The following is a 23,023-nucleotide window of genomic DNA, read 5'->3' as shown; positions in this document are numbered from 1 at the left end:
GATGGCCAACCGATGTAAATGTATCATTCTCCACATTAATGTTAGTTCCATTGTGGACCTTTCCCCGATAACAGAAGTATACGAGGGAGATCCAAAGCAGCACTCGACACAACAACTGAGCCGTGACTTGATACTGTTTTCCAGAAGCAAAGTCCATATTAGAATGGAGTTAAAACCACCTCTTCTGAGCAAATGTATCTAACGGGCTCTCGTGTGCCTCGTCCATTTAAATGCTTTCCCAGTGCGTTTGCCCGCCGCATCAGTTCACGTTAATATTATTTTCTTTATTTTTTGTTGTTGTTGAATTTTACTCTCCTTTTTCTCCCCAATTTCGTGGTATCCAATTGTTAGTAGCTACTATCTTGTCTCATCGCTACGACCCCTGTACGGGCTCGGGAGAGACGAAGGTTGAACCCAGAGCCTCTGGTGGCACAGCCCTTAACCACTGCGCCACCCGGGAGGCCCACGTTAATATTCTTTAAGGAAAAAGAGTTTGTGACCCTGGACGATGTGAGCTCACCTTTCATCTTTCCAGCCAGCTCATATTGTTTACACGGTGCATCTGACCTGTTCTCCAATGCTGTGAAGAGACCACCTCTACCCCACCGGCCAGAGTCATCTACAAGATGCCAGGGCATAAACACAGACATTGACGTTTTCAATACAATGTTTTCATGTTTGTATGCGCTCTCTTTCTTTGCTGTAAGCAATGTAATACCCAAAATGAATGTTTTAATATCAGAATGATTCCATACCAACACAGTGCACTATGATGGCATCTTCCTGGTTGGCGTAGGGGTGTGTGACATCGCCCAACACGTAACTAATAGCAGAGTGTTCTGAATCTGTAGAGGTCACACTGAGGTCATCAGCCTCCTCCTCCTCCTCGCTCTCCACAGAGGGTAAACACAGGGACCTGTACCCACTGGACTCCCACCATGCCATCCTGCAACACAGACGCCTCATTATACCAGAACCAGAACTAGGGTCTATGTTGCAGGTGTCTATCCCACGATCAGGGTCATATTCATTAATGCACACCGTTGCAAACCATAGCAAAATATTTTGTAACAGAAACAAGTTTTCTTATTTGAAAATGTTATTTAGTCCTTCCCTGTTTCAGTCAGTTTTCTGCTGTTTGGTTTCTTGTGAAAATGACTTTGTTCTTACTTCTTCCTGTGTTTGTTCTCCTGTAGTCTCCTCCTCTTGTCCTCCTGTACTCTGGCCCTCTTAGCTGCAGCCTCCTCCCTCTCTTTCAGGTCAGTCAAGGCCTTCCTCTTCCTCATGGGGGCCAACATGGGCCCGGACAGACACACCTGAGGGGCCACTGAACATCAGCCAAGAGACATAAGTTGTCCCCCAAATTACACCCTATTCCCTATATAGTGCACTACTTTAGACCAGAGTCCTATGGAACCCTATTCCCTATATAGTACACTACTTTAGACCAGAGTCCTATGGAACCCTATTCCCTATATAGTACACTACTTTAGACCAGGGCCCATAGGACTCTGTTGAAAAGTAGTGCACTATATAGGGAATACTGTGCTCTGGGCCCATAGGATGGTCTAAAGTGGTGCACTTTATAGGGAGTAAGGTGCCATTTGGAAGACATACTATAACTTCAGCCAACAGACAGACAGTATACAGTACATGGCTTAGCCAATCACAGACAATTGAAATGCATAGTCTACCCAATTTCAACAACATACCCTGTCTGTCTGTCTGTCTGTCTGTCATTACACTCCAACAACATACCCTGTCTGTCTGTCTAACATTACACTCCAACAACATACCCTGTCTGTCTGACATTACACTCCAACAACATACCCTGTCTGTCTGACATTACACTCCAACAACATACCCTGTCTGTCTAACATTACACTCCAACAACATACCCTGTCTGTCTGTCTGACATTACACTCCAACAACATACCCTGTCTGTCTGACATTACACTCCAACAACATACCCTGTCTGTCTAACATTACACTCCAACAACATACCCTGTCTGCCTGACATTACACTCCAACAACATACCCTGTCTGTCTAACAGTACACTCCAACAACATACCCTGTCTGTCTGACATTACACTCCAACAACATATCCTGTCTGTCTGTCTGTCTAACATTACACTCCAACAACATACCCTGTCTGTCTGTCTAACATTACACTCCAACAACATACCCTGTCTGTCTAACATTACACTCCAACAACATACCCTGTCTGTCTAACATTACACTCCAACAACATACTCGGTCTGTCTGTCTGTCTGTCGGTCTGTCTGTCTGACATTACACTCCAACAACATACCCTGTCTGTCTGTCTGACATCACACTCCAACAACATCCAATGTCTGTCTAACATTACACTCCAACAACATACCCTGTCTGTCTGTCTAACATTACACTCCAACAACATACCCTGTCTGTCTAACATTACACTCCAACAACATACCCTGTCTGTCTGTCTGACATTACACTCCAACAACATACCCTGTCTGTCTGACATTACGCTCCAACAACATACCCTGTCTGTCTGTCTAACATTACACTCCAACAACATACCCTGTCTGTCTGTCTGTCTAACATTACACTCCAACAACATACCCTGTCTGTCTGACATTACACTCCAACAACATCCAATGTCTGTCTAACATTACACTCCAACAACATACCCTGTCTGTCTGTCTAACATTACACTCCAACAACATACCCTGTCTGTCTGTCTGTCTAACATTACACTCCAACAACATACCCTGTCTGTCTGACATTACACTCCAACAACATCCCATGTCTGTCTAACATTACACTCCAACAACATACTCTGTCTGTCTGACATTACACTCCAACAACATACCCTGTCTGTCTGACATTACACTCCAACAACATACCCTGTCTGTCTAACATTACACTCCAACAACATACCCTGTGTGTCTGTCTGACATTACACTCCAACAACATACCATGTCTGTCTGTCTGTCTGACATTAAACTCCAACAACATACCCTGTCTGTCTGACATTACACTCCAACAACATACCCTGTCTGTCTGTCTGTCTAACATTACACTCCAACAACATACCCTGTCTGTCTGTCTAACATTACACTCCAACAACATACCCTGTCTGTCTGACATTACACTCCAACAGCATACCCTGTCTGTCTGTCTGACATTACACTCCAACAAAATCCCATGTCTGTCTAACATTACACTCCAACAGCATACCCTGTCTGTCTGTCTGACATTACACTCCAACAACATACCCTGTCTGTCTGTCTGACATTACACTCCAACAACATCCCATGTCTGTGTGTCTAACATTACACTCCAACAACATCCCATGTCTGTGTGTCTAACATTACACTCCAACAACATACCCTGTCTGTCTGACATTACACTCCAACAACATACCCTGTCTGTCTGTCTGTCTAACATTACACTCCAACAACATACCCTGTCTGTCTGTCTGTCTAACATTACACTCCAACAACATACCCTGTCTGTCTGTCTGACATTACACTCCAACAACATACCCTGTCTGTCTGTCTAACATTACACTCCAACAACATACCCTGTCTGTCTGACATTACACTCCAACAACATACCCTGTCTGTCTAACATTACACTCCAACAACATACCCTGTCTGTCTAACATTACACTCCAACAACATACCCTGTCTGTCTCACATTACACTCCAACAACATACCCTGTCTGTCTGTCTGACATTACACTCCAACAACATACCCAGTCTGTCTGTCTGACATTACACTCCAACAACATACCCTGTCTGTCTGTCTGACATTACACTCCAACAACATACCCTGTCTGTCTCACATTACACTCCAACAACATACCCTGTCTGTCTGTCTGACATTACACTCCAACAACATACCCAGTCTGTCTGTCTGACATTACACTCCAACAACATACCCTGTCTGTCTGTCTGACATTACACTCCAACAGCATACCCTGTCTGTCTGACATTACACTCCAACAACATACCCTGTCTGTCTGTCTGACATTACACTCCAACAGCATACCCTGTCTGTCTGTCTAACATTACACTCCAACAACATACCCAGTCTGTCTAACATTACACTCCAACAACATACCCTGTCTGTCTAACATTACACTCCAACAACATACCCTGTCTGTCTGTCTGTCTGACATTACACTCCAACAACATACCCTGTCTGTCTATCTGACATGACACTCCAACAACATACCCTGTCTGTCTGACATTACACTCCAACAACATACCCTGTCTGCCTGACATTACACTCCAACAACATACCCTGTCTGCCTGACATTACACTCCAACAACATACCCTGTCTGTCTGACATTACACTCCAACAACATACCCTGTCTGCCTGACATTACACTCCAACAACATACCCTGTCTGTCTGACATTACACTCCAACAACATACCCTGTCTGTCTGACATTACACTCCAACAACATACCCTGTCTGTCTGACATTACACTCCAACAACATACCCTGTCTGTCTGTCTGTCTGTCTAACATTACACTCCAACAGCATACCCTGTCTGTCTAACAGTGCTACTAGTGAAAGGTGTAGAATAAAGATGTCCTATTTCTATGTTTGTGAGTAATGATGTTAGTCATTAGCCCACCATCACACTGGTCTAGTAGAGTAGAGGTGAGGAGACGGTAACAAAGTCTTACTTCATCGTTGTGTCGTGTCGCTCGTCTCTCTCCTCCTCCTCCTCCTGCCTCTTCCTCCAGGAGACGACTGAAGGTCCTCTGGTCCTCAGAGCTCACCTCCCGGGAGTAATCCCTCCCTTCAAAGTAGTACATGTGGTCTGGACAGGGAGAGAGACAGGGACAGAGAGAGGGACAGGGAGAGAGACAGGGACAGGGAGAGAGAGAGGGACAGAGAGAGGGACAGGGAGAGAGAGACAGGGAGGGAGAGAGGGACAGGGACAAAAAGAGGGACAGGGAGAGAGAGAGAGGGAGGCAGAGGGACAGGGACAAAAATAGGGACAGGGAGAGAGACAGGGACAGGGAGAGAGAGAGGGACAGAGAGAGGGACAGGGAGAGAGAGACAGGGAGGGAGAGAGGGACAGGGACAAAAAGAGGGACAGGGAGAGAGAGACAGGGAGAGAGACAGGGACAGGGAGAGAGAGAGGGACAGAGAGAGGGACAGGGAGAGAGAAGCAGGGAGGGAGAGAGGGACAGGGACAAAAAGGGGGACAGGGAGAGAGACAGGGAGAGAGAGGGAGACAGGGAGAGAGAGAGGGACAGGGACAAAAAGAGACAGGGAGAGAGAGGGACAGGGAGAGAGAGACAGGGAGAGAGAGACAGGGAGGGAGAGAGGGACAGGGACAAAAAGAGGGACAGGGAGAGAGAGGGAGAGAGAGAGGGACAGGGAGAGAGAGACAGGGAGGGAGAGAGGGACAGGGACAAAAAGAGGGACAGGGAGAGAGAGGGACAGGGACAGGGAGAGAGACAGGGAGAGAGAGGGACAGGGACAAAAAGAGGGACAGGGAGAGAGACAGGGAGAGAGAGGGACAGGGAGAGAGACAGGGAGAGAGAGAGAGACAGGGAGGGAGAGAGGGACAGGGACAAAAAGAGGGACAGGGAGAGAGAGAGAGAGAGAGAGAGAGAGAGGGAGAGGGAGAGAGAGGGACAGGGACAGAGAGACAGGGAGAGAGAGACAGGGAGAGAGAGAGGGACAGGGACAAAAAGAGGGACAGGGGGAGAGAGAGGGACAGGGAGAGAGACAGGGAGAGAGAGAGAGGGAGAGAAAGAGAGGGAGAGGGACAGGGACAGGGAGAGAGACAGAGACAGGGAGAGAGGGACAGGGACAGGGAGAGAGGGACAGGGACAGGGAGAGAGAGAGGGAGAGAGAGACAGGGAGAGAGAGACAGGGAGGGAGAGAGAGAGAGACAGGGAGAGAGGGACAGGGACAGGGAGAGAGGGACAGGGACAGGGAGAGAGACAGGGAGAGAGAGACAGGGAGAGAGAGACAGGGAGAGAGAGAGAGGGACAGGGACAGGGAGAGAGACAGGGAGAGAGAGACAGGGAGAGAGAGACAGGGAGAGAGAGAGAGACAGGGAGGGAGAGAGAGACAGGGAGAGAGAGAGAGGGAGAGAGAGAGAGAGACAGGGAGAGAGGGAGAGAGAGAGAGAGACAGGGAGAGGGGAAAACATGAATAAATAAAGATATACTGTCATATACAAAAGACTCAGTGTAATGTGTTATTGTCATATACAAAAGACTCAGTGTAATGTGTTATTGTCATATACAAAAGACTCAGTGTAATGTGTTACTGTCATATACAAAAGACTCAGTGTAATGTGTTGTTTTAGAGGCTCAGCCATAAGTAATACAGCAACTCTGGAGCTGAACTCTCGGGTATTCGAACCAATAACCTTTTGGTTACTGGCCCAACGTTCTAACCACTAGGCTACCTGCTGGTTACTGGCCCAACACTCTAACCACTAGGCTACCTGCTGGTCACTGGCCCAACACTCTAACCATTAGGCTACCTGCTGGTCACTAGTCCAACGTTCTAACCATTAGGCTACCTGCTGGTTACTGGCCCAACACTCTAACCACTAGGCTACCTGCTGGTCACTGGCCCAACACTCTAACCATTAGGCTACCTGCTGGTTACTGGCCCAACACTCTAACCACTAGGCTACCTGCTGGTCACTGGCCCAACACTCTAACCATTAGGCTACCTGCTGGTCACTAGTCCAACACTCTAACCACTAGGCTACCTGCTGGTTACTGGCCCAACACTCGAACCACTAGGCTAGCTGCTGGTTACTGGCCCAACACTCTAACCACTAGGCTACCTGCTGGTTACTGGCCCAACACTCTAACCACTAGGCTACCTGCTGGTTACTGGCCCAACACTCTAACCACTAGGCTACCTGCTGGTTACTGGCCCAACACTCTAACCACTAGGCTACCTGCTGGTTACTGGCCCAACACTCTAACCACTAGGCTACCTGCTGGTTACTGGCCCAACACTAACCACTAGACTACCTGCAGGTTACTGGCCCAATGCTCTAACCACTAGGCTACCTGCTGGTTACTGGCCCAACACTCTAACCACTAGGCTACCTGCTGGTTACTGGCCCAATGCTCTAACCATTAGGCTACCTGCTGATTACTGGTCCAATGCTCTAACTACTAGGCTACCTGCTGATTACTGGCCCAACGCTCTAACCACTAGGCTACCTGCAGGTTACTGGCCCAATGCTCTAACCACTAGGCTACCTGCAGGTTACTGGCCCAATGCTCTAACCACTAGGCTACCTTCTGGTTACTGGTCCAATGCGCTAACCATTAGGCTACCTGCTGATTACTGGTCCAATGCTCTAACTACTAGGCTACCTAGCCACTACTGTTTATCAGGGACCCTAGGGAATATAATGCCATTTGTGGAGAAGTGGAGGTTTACAGTGTAGATTGATGCCAGGTTTTGCTGTGGGGCCTCCATGAGCTTTTGCTACTCACTCTGTCCCTCAGATTCTCCCTCCTCTTCCTCCTCAGTGGGCAGGTCCTTGGTCTGGGTGGGGGCTTCATCAGTCAGCCACTCCCCGTCTCTAGACTGACCCAGGATCAGACCCATGTTCACAGCCTGGATGGAGCTCTCTTCTGACGACAACAGCTTGTCCACTCCAAACTTCAGGATCTCGCTGAGCTGGAGAGACAGATGGAACAGGATGGATGAGGAGAGAGGAAGGGCAGAGTAGCCTGTTGACGGGACAGTGAGGTGTCAGGAAGGGCAGAGTAGCCTGTTGATGGGACACCGAGGTGTCATGAAGGGCAGAGTAGCCTGTTGACGGGACAGTGAGGTGTCAGGAAGGGCAGAGTAGCCTGTTGATGGGACACCGAGGTGTCATGAAGGGCAGAGTAGCCCATTGATGTGTCATGAAAGAAATGGTTGCTGTTGCCAGGTTTACTGACCGTGTGTTGCCAGGTTTACTGACCGTGTGTTGCCAGGTTTACTGACCGTGTTTACTGACTGTGTGTTGCCAGGTTTACTGACCGTGTGTTGCCAGGTTTACTGACCGTGTTTACTGACCGTGTGTTGCCAGGTTTACTGACCGTGCGTTGCCAGGTTTACTGGCCGTGCATTGCCAGGTTTACTGACCGTGCGTTGCCAGGTTTACTGACCGTGCGTTGCCAGGTTTACTGACCGTGCGTTGCCAGGTTTACTGACCGTGCGTTGCCAGGTTTACTGACCGTGCGTTGCCAGGTTTACTGACCGTGCGTTGCCAGGTTTACTGACCGTGCGTTGCCAGGTTTACTGACCGTGCGTTGCCAGGTTTACTGACCGTGCGTTGCCAGGTTTACTGACCGTGTGTTGCCAGGTTTACTGACTGTGCAATATGTATTGTGAATTTTACAATTCTGTATGTATTGCGATTCGACTCTGCGATTCAATGTCCCAAACACATTGCTCACTATATGTCTGCTGTAGAGGGACAAGTTTTGATCAGTCATGGAAATTAAAGTGCTGAAAACATGTTGACTCACTTATAAAGAAGAGATTTGGCGCAGGTACAGCCTATAAAATAATAATATTGTGATAATAACTGTAGGCATTTTGTCCTCCCATCACCAGTTGCCAGGTTACTGACGGTGTGTTGCCAGGGTTACTGACCTGCAGACCGGCAGCAGCAGAGTGGGTGTGGTTAAGCAGAGAAAAACGCCCCTCTTCTATCACTGTGTTGGTAAGGCTGAGCTTAGAACTTGCCCGGGAGTACACAATCTCCTCTACCGTATCCCTCCCCAGGAGCCGGATCACCTTCACAGCCCTGTTAAATAGACCTCTGGTTACCCCACCACCAACTTATATACATGCATAAGTAAGAGAATATATAGCAGCTAATATATATTATTATTAACTCAGGGCCCTAGTGCTAATATATATTATTATTAATTCAGGGCCCTAGTTCTACTATATATTATGATAGGGCCCTGTGTTACCTAGTCTGGCCAATAGAACTAGGGCCCTGTGTTATCTAGTCTGACCAATAGAACTAGGGCCCTGTGTTACCTAGTCTGGCCAATAGAGCTAGGGCCCTGTGTTACCTAGTCTGGCCAATAGAACTAGGGCCCTGTGTTATCTAGTCTGACCAATAGAACTAGGGCCCTGTGTTACCTAGTCTGGCCAATAGAGCTAGGGCCCTGTGTTACCTAGTCTGTCCAATATAACTAGGGCCCTGTGTTACCTGGTCTGACCAATAGAACTAGGGTCCTGTGTTACCTAGTCTGGCCAATAGAGCTAGGGCCCTGTGTTACCTAGTCTGTCCAATATAACTAGGGCCCTGTGTTACCTGGTCTGACCAATAGAACTAGGGCCCTGTGTTACCTAGTCTGACCAATAGAACTAGGGCCCTGTGTTACCTAGTCTGGCCAATTGAACTAGGGCCCTGTGTTACCTAGTCTGGCCAATTGAACTAGGGCCCTGTGTTACCTAGTCTGGCCAATAGAACTAGGGCCCTGTGTTACCTGGTCTGACCAATAGAACTAGGGCCCTGTTACCTAGTCTGACCAATAGAACTAGGGCCCTGTGTTACCTAGTCTGACCAATAGAACTAGGGCCCTGTGTTACCTAGTCTGACCAATAGAACTAGGGCCCCGTGTTACCTGGTCTGACCAATCCGGTGGCAGCGAGCGGCAGCCTGCAGGTCATTCTGGGGGTTGAAGTCAGAGTCAATGAAGATCACAGTATCAGCTGCTGTTAGGTTCATCCCAACGCCTCCTATACAGCAGAGAGACAGGTCAGTGGTTATACAGGGGTCAGCAGGTCTACAGGGGTCAGAGGTTGAAGTCACTGTCCATGAGAGTAAGGGGGTCAGGCGTCAGTTTAGCCCATTGATCATGTTGTTAGCACATTACGTATTTTCTTTCATTGTTTATTCCTTATTTATTCCTTAGTCTTTTATTGTTTATTCCTTATTCTTTCAATGTTTATTCTTTATTCTTTCATTGTTTGTTTATTCATTCCTTATTCTTTCATTGTTTATTTCTTATTCTTTTGTTGATTATTCCTTATTCTTATGCTGTTCATGAAGGTGCATGTAGTGTGCTGCCTTACAGTGGGTGTCTACAGCTTGGAGACTAAAAGTGATTTAAAGGTCATAAAGCATGTTAATGAGAAGTTGTCAAGTCGGCTCCTTTTTCTCTCAGGTTTCATATTATGGTTCAAACTTAAGAGAGAAACTCAAAACGCTTTTGGTCTCATTGACAGACACCTGAAACATCCTCCCACTCTCAGCTCCTCTTCTCCCTCTCCGTGTGTCTGTGGTGTTTCAGCTCATTCTGTCAACAGATCAGATGGAGAGATAGAGAGGCGGAGAGATGTCTCTGCTGATAGTGGGAGAGTGACAGACACAGAATCACAGATCAAAGCTTGCTCTTGATGAGTACTGGTGAGCAGGGTTGGGGTTAAAGGTCAAGGGTTGAGTACCTGTGTTACAGGCTTTGGTTTATCCATTTATATTTTGAGGTTGGACGTTAGCACGTGGGGCACACCGATTGGTGTCACCTCGTTAGTCAGTGTGTGTTATACCTATGCTGGTTTGCCATCTCGTTAGTGGGAAGATGTTTCACCTATGTTGGCCCAGGAGATATTTAAGAGTGTCTGGCCCAGGTGATATTTAAGAGTGTCTGGCCCAGGTGATATTTAAGAGTGTCTGGCCCAGGTGATATTTAAGAGTGTCTGGCCCAGGTGATATTTAAGAGTGTCTGGCCCAGTGCTCCAGTTGTCTTGATAGATGTAGTTGGCTCTCCCTATTTGATTTGTAGACAAACGTTCCTTTATCTAATCTTCCCTGTTTTCGTTTTGCGCCACTTTTTGGTTTGCATCCTGTCTAAGTTTGGTGTGGGGTTTTCTTTTGTTTGCCTATTACTGGGCGCTCATGCTGGGTGTCTTTTAGGTCCCAGTTGTTGTTGCTTTCAGTGGACCCCCCATGAGTGTCTTTCAGAACCCCTCCTAAAATCCGAACCGTTTCGTTAGTTCCCCCTGTTTGAGAGAGAAGTTTTGTTTTTCTTGCTGGGGAACATAGCACCTAGTGTTATGGTTAGGGGTCAGGGTTAAGGACCAGTGAGAGGGTCAGGGTTAAGGACCAGTGAAAGGGTTAGGGGTCAGGGGTTAGGACATGTTAGAGGTCAGGGGGTTAGGACCAGTGAGAGGGTTAGGGGTCAGGGTTAAGGACCAGTGAGCGGGTTAGGGGTCAGGGTTAAGGACCAGTGAGCGGGTTAGGGGTCAGGGTCAAGGACCAGTGAGAGGGTTAGGGGTCAGGGTTAAGGACCAGTGAGCGGGTTAGGGGTCAGGGTTAAGGACCAGTGAAAGGGTTAGGGGTCAGGGTTAAGGACCAGTGAGAGGGTCAGGGGTTAGGACCAGTGAGAGGGTTAGGGGTCAGGGTTAAGGACCAGTGAGCGGGTTAGGGGTCAGGGTTAAGGACCAGTGAGAGGGTTAGGGGTCAGGGTTAAGGACCAGTGAGAGGGTTAGGGGTCAGGGTTAAGGACCAGTGAGAGGGTCAGGGGTTAGGACCAGTAAGAGGGTTAGGGGTCAGGGTTAAGGACCAGTGAGCGGGTTAGGGGTCAGGGTTAAGGACCAGTGAGCGGGTCAGGGGTCAGGGTTAAGGACCAGTGAGAGGGTTAGGGGTCAGGGTTAAGGACCAGTGAGAGGGTTAAAGGGTCAGGGTTAAGGACCAGTGAGAAGGTTAGGGGTCAGGGTTAAGGACCAGTGAGAGGGTTAGGGGTCAGGGTTAAGGACCAGTGAGAGGGTTAGGGGTCAGGGGTTAGGACATGTTAGAGGTCAGGGGTTAGGACCTGTTAGAGGTCAGGGGTTAGGACCTGTTAGGGGTCAGGGGTTAGGACCTGTTAGGGGTCAGGGGTTAGGACCTGTTAGGGGTCAGGGGTTAGGACCTGTTAGAGGTCAGGGGTTAGGACCTGTTAGGGGTCAGGGGTTAGGACCTGTTAGGGGTCAGGGGTTAGGACCTGTTAGGGGTCAGGGGTTAGGACCTGTTAGAGGTCAGGGAGAGCCCACCTGCTTTAGTGCTGAGTAGAAAGACAAAGACGTCTTTGCTGCTGAAGTTCTTGATGGCCAGGTTACGCTCTTCCCCCCTGACTGATCCATCCAGACGCTCATATCTGTAACCTGCAGGACAGAGAAATAACCTCATTTAACCTGCCACTGTTACCTCAGGACAGAGAAATAACCTAATTTAACCTGCCACTGTTACCTCAGGACAGAAAAATAACCTCATTTAACCTGCCACTGTTACCTCAGGACAGAGAAAATAACCGAATTTAACCTGCCACTGTTACCTCAGGACAGAGAAATAACCTAATTTAACCTGCCACTGTTACCTCAGGACAGAGAAATAACCTAATTTAACCTGCCACTGTTACCTCAGGACAGAGAAATAACCTAATTTAACCTGCCACTGTTACCTCAGGACAGAGAAATAACCTAATTTAACCTGCCACTGTTACCTCAGGACAGAGAAATAACCAAATTTAACCTGCCACTGTTACCTCAGGACAGAGAAATAACCTAATTTAACCTGCCACTGTTACCTCAGGACAGAGAAATAACCTAATTTAACCTGCCACTGTTACCTCAGGACAGAGAAATAACCTAATTTAACCTGCCACTGTTACCTCAGGACAGAGAAAATAACCGAATTTAACCTGCCACTGTTACCTCAGGACAGAGAAATAACCTCATTTAACCTGCCACTGTTACCTCAGGACAGAGAAATAACCTCATTTAACCTGCCACTGTTACCTCAGGACAGAGAAATAACCTCATTTAACCTGCCACTGTTACCTCAGAACAGACAGAACAAAAGCAACCTACAAAAGTAAATAAAAACAATATGGGGATGAGGTAGGTAGATTGGGTGGGCTATTTACAGATGGACTATGTACAGCTGCAGAGATCGGTTAGCTACTCAGATAGCTGATGCTTAAAGTTAGTGAGGGAGATAAAAGTCTCCAACTTCAGCAATTTTTGCAATTTGTTCCAGTCATTGGCAGCAGAGAACTGGAAGGAAAGGCGGCCAAAAGAGGTGTTGGCTTTGGGGATGACCAGTGAGATATACCTGCTGGAGCGCATGCTGTTATCGTTACCAGTGAGCTGAGATAAGGCGGAGCTTTACCTAGCAAAGACTTATAGATGACCTGGAGCCAGTGTAGCGAGGGCCAGCCGACGAGAGCATACAGGTCGCAGTGGTGGGTGGTAGATGGGGCTTTGGTGACAAAATGGATGGCACTGTGATAGACTGCATCCAATTTGCTGAGTAGAGTGTCGGAGGCTATTTTGTAAATGACATTGCCAAAGTCGAGGATCGGTGCAGAATGCAGAATGTTTTGGTACCTACTGGAGAGCTCTTTGTCTACACCCATTCAACATCAGTCACACCCTCGTAAGCAAGCATTAGCCTCACCCATCTCTTTAAGGGTTGATTGCGCGTTCTGTCCTAAGAGAAAACCGTTCACTGACCATTTTACTCGCCCTAGCAGAGCTGGTTAGGCTGTTTTTATGTTATCCAGAGCGTTGGTGACTGCAACTGTGCTGCTGGCAACAATTTACACTTTTTTGCCCATGTTTACTGACACCGGCCATATTCAACGGGTGTTGAGCATTCGTAAATTCGCCAGTCATTCTGCGCTCTGGCACACTCAGACGAGAGTTCTCTGAAATCAGAGTAGATAGATATACTTGGTAAATTAACGCTGGCTATCAATAGTTGTCGCTGTGACATTCTATTGAAATGGGTACATGCATAGTGGAGTGTTTTGTTAAGACATGTAACTGGCTAGCTAGGTAAACAATTAACCATAATCCTAACTCATGACGTTACTACCCTGCATGAATCTGCAGGTAGTTAGCTATCTCCTTAGCTATCATACTCTAATTCCACTGATTTCAAAACTCAGTCCTCCAGAAAGTGGAGAGCAACACTTATGCAGTTCTACTAAGTAATAAAAAATAAAAGCTGTGTTAGACAGGATTACCTAGACATACTGATACTCAAATAGACAGAAGCATGCTATGTGGCAGACCAATCCAAACTCATCTCTCGCATTTCCAGCCCACTCATTATCTCAGCCAATCATGGCTAGCTGGAAGGTTGCTGTCCTTTTCTGTGGCTAAACCAACTAAGGTCGTAATTTAACAATTATACTTGTATTTACAGATAGCATACAAGTATTTTATTAAGGCACATGAAAGTTCACATGTTCCAAAAGTCATTCCTGACAACGCATTTTGATTTTAAAAAAGTTCTCCGGTTAAGTAGTGACCCGCGACATACGCCTAGTTTCCTGAAACAGGCCACATATTAGGTTACTTACATTGTGTCTATCAATGCCCCTGGTATAATGTATATTTGCTGAAGCATTATGACAACTCAGGGACACAATGGTAGAGATTAACTGAGCTGGGCTTGGGTCATTGGGAAGTCATTGTCTCAACGCAGCCTTATAATGCTGTGAAAGAAACCAGGAATCCAAATGATTTGGGTGGATCCCATCGTCCTTATAAAACAAGCTTTTTTTCCAGAAGGTATCAACATTATCAATACAAAAATGATCAATGATAGCTAGATATCCATTACCTCTGTATTCCACTAGCAGTATCCATTACCTCTGTATTCCACTAGCAGTATCCATTACCTCTGTATTCCACTAGCAGTATCCATTACCTCTGTATTCCATGTAGTCCTGGAGAATGTCCAGCATCCTGGTCATCTGGGAGAACAGCAAGATGTGATGTCCCCTGAACATCAATGAGGAAAAGTAATGTGTTAAATTACAGTATATTTACAGTAAAATAGATAATAGCAAGACATCATGGAAAATATGGATAAGATCTAACATTTAATAGTGCTCAGTGTTAGACAGTCTCTCCCTTAGTGCTCAGTGTTAGACAGTATCATCCTCAGTGTTAGACAGTATCTTCCTTAGTGCTCAATGTTAAACAGTGTCTTCCTTAGTGCTCAGTGTTAGACAGTATCTCCCTTAGTGCTCAGTATTAGACAGTCTCTCCCCTAGTGCTCACTGTTAGACAGTATCTTCCTTAGTGTTAGACAGTCTCTTCCTTAGTGCTCAGTGTTAGACAGTATCTTCCTTAGTGCTCAGTATTAGACAGTATCTTCCTTAGTGTTAGACAGTATCTTCCTTAGTGCTCAGTGTTAGACAGTATCTTCCCTTAGTGCTCAGTATTAGACAGTATCTTCCTTAGTGTTAGACAGTATCTTCCTTAGTGCTCAGTGTTAGACAGTCTCTCCCTTAGTGCTCAGTGTTAGACAGTATCTTCCTTAGTGTTAGACAGCATCTTCCTTAGTGATCAGTGTTAGACAGTTCCTCCCTTAGTGCTCAGTGTTAGACAGTCTCTCCCTTAATGCTCAGTGTTAGACAGTCTCTCCAATAGTGCTCAGTGTTAGACAGTATATTCCTTAGTGTTAGACAGTATCTCTCTTAGTGCGCAGTGTTATAGATCTCCCTTAGTGCTCAGGGTTATAGATCTCCCTTAGTGCGCAGTGTTATAGATCTCCCTTAGTGCTCAGTGTTATAGATCTCCCTTAGTGCTCAGTGTTATAGATCTCCCTTAGTGCTCAGGGTTATAGATCTCCCTTAGTGCGCAGTGTTATAGATATCCCTTAGTGCTCAGTGTTATAGATCTCCCTTAGTGCTCAGTGTTATAGATCTCCCTTAGTGCTCAGTGTTATAGATCTCCCTTAGTGCTCAGTGTTATAGTTCTCCCTTAGTGCTCAGTGTTATAGTTCTCCATTAGTGCTCAGTGTTATAGTTCTCCATTAGTGCTCAGTGTTATAGATCTCCCTTAGTGCTCAGTGTTATAGATCTCCCTTAGTGCTCAGTGTTATAGTTATCCCTTAGTGCTCAGTGTTATAGATCTCCCTTAGTGCTCAGTGTTATAGATCTCCCTTAGTGCTCAGTGTTATAGATCTCCCTTAGTGCTCAGTGTTATAGTTATCCCTTAGTTCTCAGTGTTATAGATCTTGCTCAGTGTTATAATTCTGCCTTAGTGCTCAGTGTTATAGTTATCCCTTAGTGCTCAGTGTTATAGATCTCCCTTAGTGCTCAGTGTTATAGATCTCCCTTAGTGCTCAGTGTTATAGATCTCCCTTAGTGCTCAGTGTTATAGATCTCCCTTAGTGCTCAGTGTTATAGTTATCCCTTAGTGCTCAGTGTTATAGATCTTGCTCAGTGTTATAGTTCTGCCTTAGTGCTCAGTGTTATAGTTATCCCTTAGTGCTCAGTGTTATAGATCTCCCTTAGTGCTCAGTGTTATAGATCTTGCTCAGTGTTATAGTTATCCCTTAGTGCTCAGTGTTATAGATCTCCCTTAGTGCTCAGTGTTATAGATCTCCCTTAGTGCTCAGTGTTATAGATCTCCCTTAGTGCTCAGTGTGATAGATCTCCCTTCGTTATCGTTTGTCTTATTCAATGAGCAAGATTATTATAGAACTTGCTCAGTGTTATAGTTCTGCCTTAGTGCTCAGTGTTATAGTTATCCCTTAGTGCTCAGTGTTATAGATCTCCCTTAGTGCTCAGTGTTATAGATCTTGCTCAGTGTTATAGTTATCCCTTAGTGCTCAGTGTTATAGATCTCCCTTAGTGCTCAGTGTTATAGATCTCCCTTAGTGCTCAGTGTTATAGATCTCCCTTAGTGCTCAGTGTTATAGTTCTCCCTTAGTGCTCAGTGTTAGATCTCCCTGAGAGAGACAAAGACAGAGACATGAGAGAGAGAGAGACAGAGAGAGAGAGAGACCCTTGGTGCAGGTATGCCAGCATGCTGTCCAGCAGACAGAGTTTTCCACTAGCCTGGATCAGATGCTCCCCCATCTCAAACGGCTCTGGTTCCACACCTAGAGAGGAAAGGCAGGGCTCAAGTTAAAAATGTCCCCCTGGTTCCACTAACTTTTTCAATTAGTGGCACCAGCCCATGATTTGGTCAGACCAAAATATGACTGAGATGGTAGAAATGTGTTGTTTCATCATTCAGTCTGTGATTATAAATATTTGAATGTGTAACCTAATCCAGTGATTGTCATGGATGTTGGGTTGACCACTAAGCTACTGCTATTATATTTTACTGTTAACCAATAGGATCTCACCATCAAACAGGTAGGGGTGGTCCACACAGCTCTAAACCAATAGGATCTCACCATCAAACAGGTAAGGGTGGTCCACACAGCTCTAAACCAATAGGATCTCACCATCAAACAGGTAAGGGTGGTCCACACAGCTCTAAACCAATAGGATCTCAGCATAAAACAGGTAAGGGTGGTCCACACAGCTCTAAACCAATATGATCTCAACATCAAACAGGTAAGGGTGGTCCACACAGCTCTAAACCAATAGGATCTCACCATCAAACAGGTAAGGGTGGTCCACACAGCTCTAAACCAATAGGATCTCAACATCAAACAGGTAAGGGCGGTCCACACAGCTCTAAACCAATAGGATCTCACCATCAAACAGGTAGGGGTGGTCCACACAGCTCTAAACCAATAGGATCTCACCATCAAACAGGTAGGGGTGGTCCACACAGCTCTAAACCAATAGGATCTCACCATCAAACAGGTAGGGGTGGTCCACACTGCTCTAAACCAATAGGATCTCACCATCAAACAGGTAGGGGTGGTCCACACAGCTCTAAACCAATAGGATCTCACCATCAAACAGGTAGGGGTGGTCCACACAGCTCTAAACCAATAGGATCTCACCATCAAACAGGTAGGGGTGGTCCACACAGCTCTAAACCAATAGGATCTCACCATCAAACAGGTAAGGTTGGTCCACACAGCTCTAAACCAATAGGATCTCACCATCAAACAGGTAGGGGTGGTCCACACAGCTCAAAACCAATAGGATCTCAACATCAAACAGGTAAGGGTGGTCCACACACCTCTAAACCAATAGGATCTCACCATCAAACAGGTAGGGGTGGTCCACACAGCTCTAAACCAATAGGATCTCACCATCAAACAGGTAAGGGTGGTCCACACAGCTCTAAACCAATAGGATCTCAACATCAAACAGGTAAGGGTGGTCCACACAGCTCTAAACCAATAGGATCTCACCATCAAACAGGTAGGGGTGGTCCACACAGCTCTAAACCAATAGGATCTCACCATCAAACAGGTAAGGTTGGTCCACACAGCTCTAAACCAATAGGATCTCACCATCAAACAGGTAGGGGTGGTCCACACAGCTCAAAACCAATAGGATCTCAACATCAAACAGGTAAGGGTGGTCCACACACCTCTAAACCAATAGGATCTCACCATCAAACAGGTAGGGGTGGTCCACACAGCTCTAAACCAATAGGATCTCACCATCAAACAGGTAAGGGTGGTCCACACAGCTCTAAACCAATAGGATCTCAACATCAAACAGGTAAGGGTGGTCCACACAGCTCTAAACCAATAGGATCTCACCATCAAACAGGTAGGGGTGGTCCACACAGCTCTAAACCAATAGGATCTCACCATCAAACAAGTAGGGGTGGTCCACACAGCTCTAAACCAATAGGATCTCACCATCAAACAGGTAGGGGTGGTCCACACAGCTCTAAACCAATAGGATCTCAACATCAAACAGGTAAGGGTGGTCCACACAGCTCTAAACCAATAGGATCTCACCATCAAACAGGTAGGGGTGGTCCACACAGCTCAAAACCAATAGGATCTCACCATCAAACAGGTAGGGGTGGTCCACACAGCTCTAAACCAATAGGATCTCACCATCAAACAGGTAAGGGTGGTCCACACAGCTCTAAACCAATAGGATCTCACCATCAAACAGGTAGGGGTGGTCCACACAGCTCAAAACCAATAGGATCTCAACATCAAACAGGTAAGGGTGGTCCACACACCTCTAAACCAATAGGATCTCACCATCAAACAGGTAGGGGTGGTCCACACAGCTCTAAACCAATAGGATCTCACCATCAAACAGGTAGGGGTGGTCCACACACTTCCGGAGCTGCATCAGTATATTAAGCAGTCTGGTCTTGTTTCCCTGCTCATTCCCAAAGGCATCTAGAAACAAAACAACAGTTAGCTACTGTCAGTTGTTTACCAATGGAAAGAGTTTAGTTTAAGTTGAATAAAAGTATTTTATTTTCTTTGGTTGCTCCTACCAACTCCATTGCTGTCATCGGCAAGCCCAACCCAAACTGTTTAGCTTGCCCATTCCATATAGACAAGTTGGCAAGAGAGCACAAACGGACAGCCAACCAGGGCTAGAATTTCCTAACATCATTTTAGATGAGGTTCATGTTAGTCTCACACAGGTCCTTCATGAGTATAGCCTTATAATATCTCTTCTGCAGGGCAGACAGGCCGTGGTACATAAGTATCTCTGTCTTCATGGGGAGGTCAGCTGCTACCTCAGCCTTCACCCTCCTCAGCAGGAAGGGCTGCAGCACTCTCTGGAGATCACTGGCTGGAGAGAGAGAGACAGAGAACACTGCTGTTAGACATGTAGGGTTCACAGAGATGCAGTCTTTATCATGACGATGGAGCTGCCCTCTTGGTTTCAATGGGACTTCCTGCATCAATAAAAAAAGGTTCCATCAAATAATAAAAAGTACACAAAAACCGGGTTCCTGTTCCATACTGTACTTCAGTACCATAACAACCTGCCAACAAAGACACTGAGTGTACAAAAAGGAACACCTTCCGAATATTGACTTGCACCACCTTTGTGCGCTCAGAACAGCCTGAATTCGTGAGGGCATGGGCACTACAAGCTTTCGAAAGCGTTCCAATGGGATGCTGAACCACGTTGACTCCAACGCTTCCCACAGTTGTGTCCAGTTGGCTGGATGTCCTTTGGGTGGTGGACCATTCTTGATAAACACGGGAAAGTGTTGAGTGTGAAAAACCCAGCAGCGTTGCAGTTCTTGACACACAAACCGGTGCACCTAGCACCTACTACTATACTCTGTTCAATTAGACTTAAATGTTTTTGTCTTGCCCATTCACCCTCCGAATGGCACGCATACAGTGCACTCTGAAAGTATTCAGACCCTTTGACTTTTTCCTAATTTTTTTAAATTAAAGCCTTATTCTAAAATTGATTGAGTTAATTATTTTCCTCATTAATCTACACACAATACCCCATAATGACCAAGCGAAAAGTCCTAGACATTTTTGCTATTTTTTTTACAAATTTAAAACAGAAATACCTTATTTACATAAGTATTCAGACCCGTTGCTATGAGACCCGAAATTGAGCTCAGGTGCATCCCGTTTCCATTGATCATCCTTGAGATGTTTCGACAACTTGATTGAAGTCCACCTGTGGTAAATTCAATTGATTGGACAGGATTTGGAAAGGTACACACTTGGCTATATAAAGTCCCACAGCTGACAGTGCATGTCAGAGCAAAAACCAAGCCATGAGGTCGAAGGAAATGTCCTTAGAGCTCCGAGACAGAATTGTGTCCAGGCACAGATCTGGGGAAGGGTACCAAAAAATGTCTGCAGCATTGAAGGTCCCCAAGAACACAGTGGCCTCCATCATTCGTAAATGGAAGAAGTTTGAAACCACCAAGACTTTTCCTAGAGCTGGCCGACCAGCCAAACTGTGCAATCGGGGAAGAAGAGCTTTGGTCAGGGAGGTGACCAAGAACCCGATGGTCAGTGACAGAGCTCTAGAGTTCCTCTGTGGAGAATCTTCCAGAAGGACAACCATCTCTGCAGCTCTCCACCAATCAGGCCTTTATGGTAGAGTGGCCAGACGGAAACCACTCCTCAGTAAAAGGCACATGACAGCCATCTTGGAGTTTACCAAAAGGCACCTAAAGACTAAAGATTCTCTGGTCTGATTAGACCAAGATTTAACTTTTTGGCGTCTTGTCTGAAGGAAACCTGGAACCATCCCTACGGTGAGGCATGGTGCTGGCAGCATCATGCTGTGGGGAGGTTTTTCAGCAGCAGGGACTGGGAGACTAGTCAGGATGGAGGGAAAGATGAACAGAGAAAAGTACAGAGATTCTTGATGAAAACCTGCTCCAGAGCACTTAGGACCTGACACTGGGGCGAAGATTCACCTTCCAACAGGACAACAACCCTAAGCACACATCCAAGACAACGCAGGAGTGGCTTCGGGAAAAGTCTCTGAATGTCCTTGAGCGGCCCAGCCAGAGCCTGGACTTGAACCTGATCGAACATCTCTTGAGACCTGAAAATAGCTGTGCAGCAACGCTCCCCATCCAACCTGACAGAGCTTGAGAGGATCTGCAGAGAAGAATGGGAGAAACTCCCCAAATACAGGTGTGCCAAGCTTGTAGTGTCATACCCAAGAAGACTCAAGGCTGTAATCGCTGCCAAAAGTGCTTAAACAAAGTACTGAGTAAAGGGTCTGAATACTTATGTAAATGTGTTTTTTCAGTTTTAGATTTTTTATAAATATGCAAAAATGTCTAAAAAAAACGTTTTTGCTTTGTCATTATGGGGTAGTGTGTGTAGATTGAGGGGAAAAATGATTTCATCATTTTTAGAAAAAGGCTGTAACAATGTGTAAAAGGTCAAGGGGTCTGAATACTTTCTGAATCCACATTTCAATTGTCTCAAGGCTTAAAAATTGTTATTTAACCCGTCTCCTCCCCTTCATCAACACTGATTGAAGTGGATTTAACAGGTGACATCAATAAGGGATCATAGGGTTCACCTGGTCAGTCTGTCATGGACAGAGCAGGTGTTCCAACATTGTACTGTAAGATAGCACACGTTTTGATAATGTGATGAGTAAATTGGATAGTCATAATTTATGCTAATAACTTTTTTAAATCTACAAATCACAGGGTAGTCTACTCTGCTGACACTGACAAACAATCAATAAAAACGACATTGGTCCATATAATAGGCCTATGAGAAGGGGAGACAAATACAATGACGCCCATCTGACCTGGAGGAGGAAATTGTCCAAAAACAAACTTTCAAGTGGCTTCTGCGAATGTGCGTTACTTCACCGGGGATATGGCCGATGCTCTCCGCTGGTTCCAATAAGATAGGCTATACTGTTCACTCAACAAAGTTGAGAACTAAAAGACTGATTAGAGTCTATTTCCTTGTCTTGATAGTTTGGAAAGCTAATGGCTAATTCTGTGTTTTTCCGTGGTATTTGCAGCGCACCCTGCCCAAACTGCAGGCCAATGTAGGTTATGCTATTTTTTATGATTTTATGTATTTATGTATAGACAGGAGTAGGCTAATTAGACTATATAATGTTTACCATTTACTTTAGGGGAAGCTTAGCCTCCAGGTGTTCCGATCGAGTTGTGTGGTAGTGTCCTCCTATCTAGCATGTTATCTCACACACACGTGTAGTGTCCTACCCAGAGTCGGTTGTGTCTGGACCTGGTTGTAAGTGCTAGTGAAGTCCTCGGTCTGGTCTGTGGGGAAGAGACTGGGCTGGATGAACGATAGGAGGCTGTAGAGCTCCGTCAGGTTGTTCTGGATAGGAGTTCCTGTCAGCAGCACTCTGAAATCCAGAGAGAACTACAAGAGAGACAGTGAAACAGGTGGTAGACTGGGTAGTGGTAGGAGAAGGAATGTACACTGGTTGATGTTAGGAGAAGGAATAGAGACTGGGTGATGGTAGGAGAAGGAATGTAGACTGGGTGATGGTAGGAGAAGGAATAGAGACTGGGTAGTGGTAGGAGGAGGAATAGAGACTGGGTGATGGTAGGAGAAGGAATAGAGACTGGGTAGTGGTAGGAGAAGGGATATGTAGACTGGGTGGTGGTAGGAGAAGGGATATGTAGACTGGGTAATGGTAGGAGAAGGAATGTAGACTGGGTGGTGGTAGGAGTAGGAATGTAGACTGGGTGATGGTAGGAGAAGGAATGTAGACTGGGTGATGGTAGGAGAAGGAATGTAGACTGGGTGATGGTAGGAGAAGGAATGTAGACTGGGTGATGGTAGGAGAAGGAATGTAGACTGGGTGGTGGTAGGAGAAGGAATGTAGACTGGGTAGTGG

The 23,023-nt window shown here is 46.2% G+C and overlaps 1 protein-coding gene across 4 annotated transcripts in view; it reads right to left on the bottom strand.

The window, feature by feature from the left end:
* The window catches only part of chd1l (chromodomain helicase DNA binding protein 1 like), a 44,767-nt gene that overhangs the window by 15,426 nt on the left and 6,318 nt on the right, over positions 1-23,023 (bottom strand). For all 4 annotated transcript variants that reach the window (XM_090236543.1, XM_090236544.1, XM_090236546.1 and 1 more), the window contains 13 exons: positions 22,380-22,542; positions 19,325-19,480; positions 18,982-19,074; positions 16,800-16,896; positions 14,710-14,783; positions 12,045-12,155; positions 9,638-9,752; positions 8,649-8,802; positions 7,496-7,682; positions 4,691-4,827; positions 1,171-1,316; positions 756-946; positions 521-619 (listed from right to left, as the gene is read on the bottom strand). In XM_090236543.1, the coding sequence (XP_090092669.1) occupies positions 521-619; positions 756-946; positions 1,171-1,316; positions 4,691-4,827; positions 7,496-7,682; positions 8,649-8,802; positions 9,638-9,752; positions 12,045-12,155; positions 14,710-14,783; positions 16,800-16,896; positions 18,982-19,074; positions 19,325-19,480; positions 22,380-22,542 (1,723 nt within the window). The remainder of the gene's footprint in view (positions 1-520; positions 620-755; positions 947-1,170; positions 1,317-4,690; positions 4,828-7,495; positions 7,683-8,648; positions 8,803-9,637; positions 9,753-12,044; positions 12,156-14,709; positions 14,784-16,799; positions 16,897-18,981; positions 19,075-19,324; positions 19,481-22,379; positions 22,543-23,023) is intronic.

This window comes from Oncorhynchus mykiss, chromosome 5 (assembly GCF_057628025.1).
Source record: "Oncorhynchus mykiss isolate SJ-2025 chromosome 5, ASM5762802v1, whole genome shotgun sequence".
In the NCBI taxonomy this organism is placed as follows: domain Eukaryota; kingdom Metazoa; phylum Chordata; class Actinopteri; order Salmoniformes; family Salmonidae; genus Oncorhynchus; species Oncorhynchus mykiss.
This window is presented reverse-complemented; position numbering and strand designations above follow the sequence as displayed.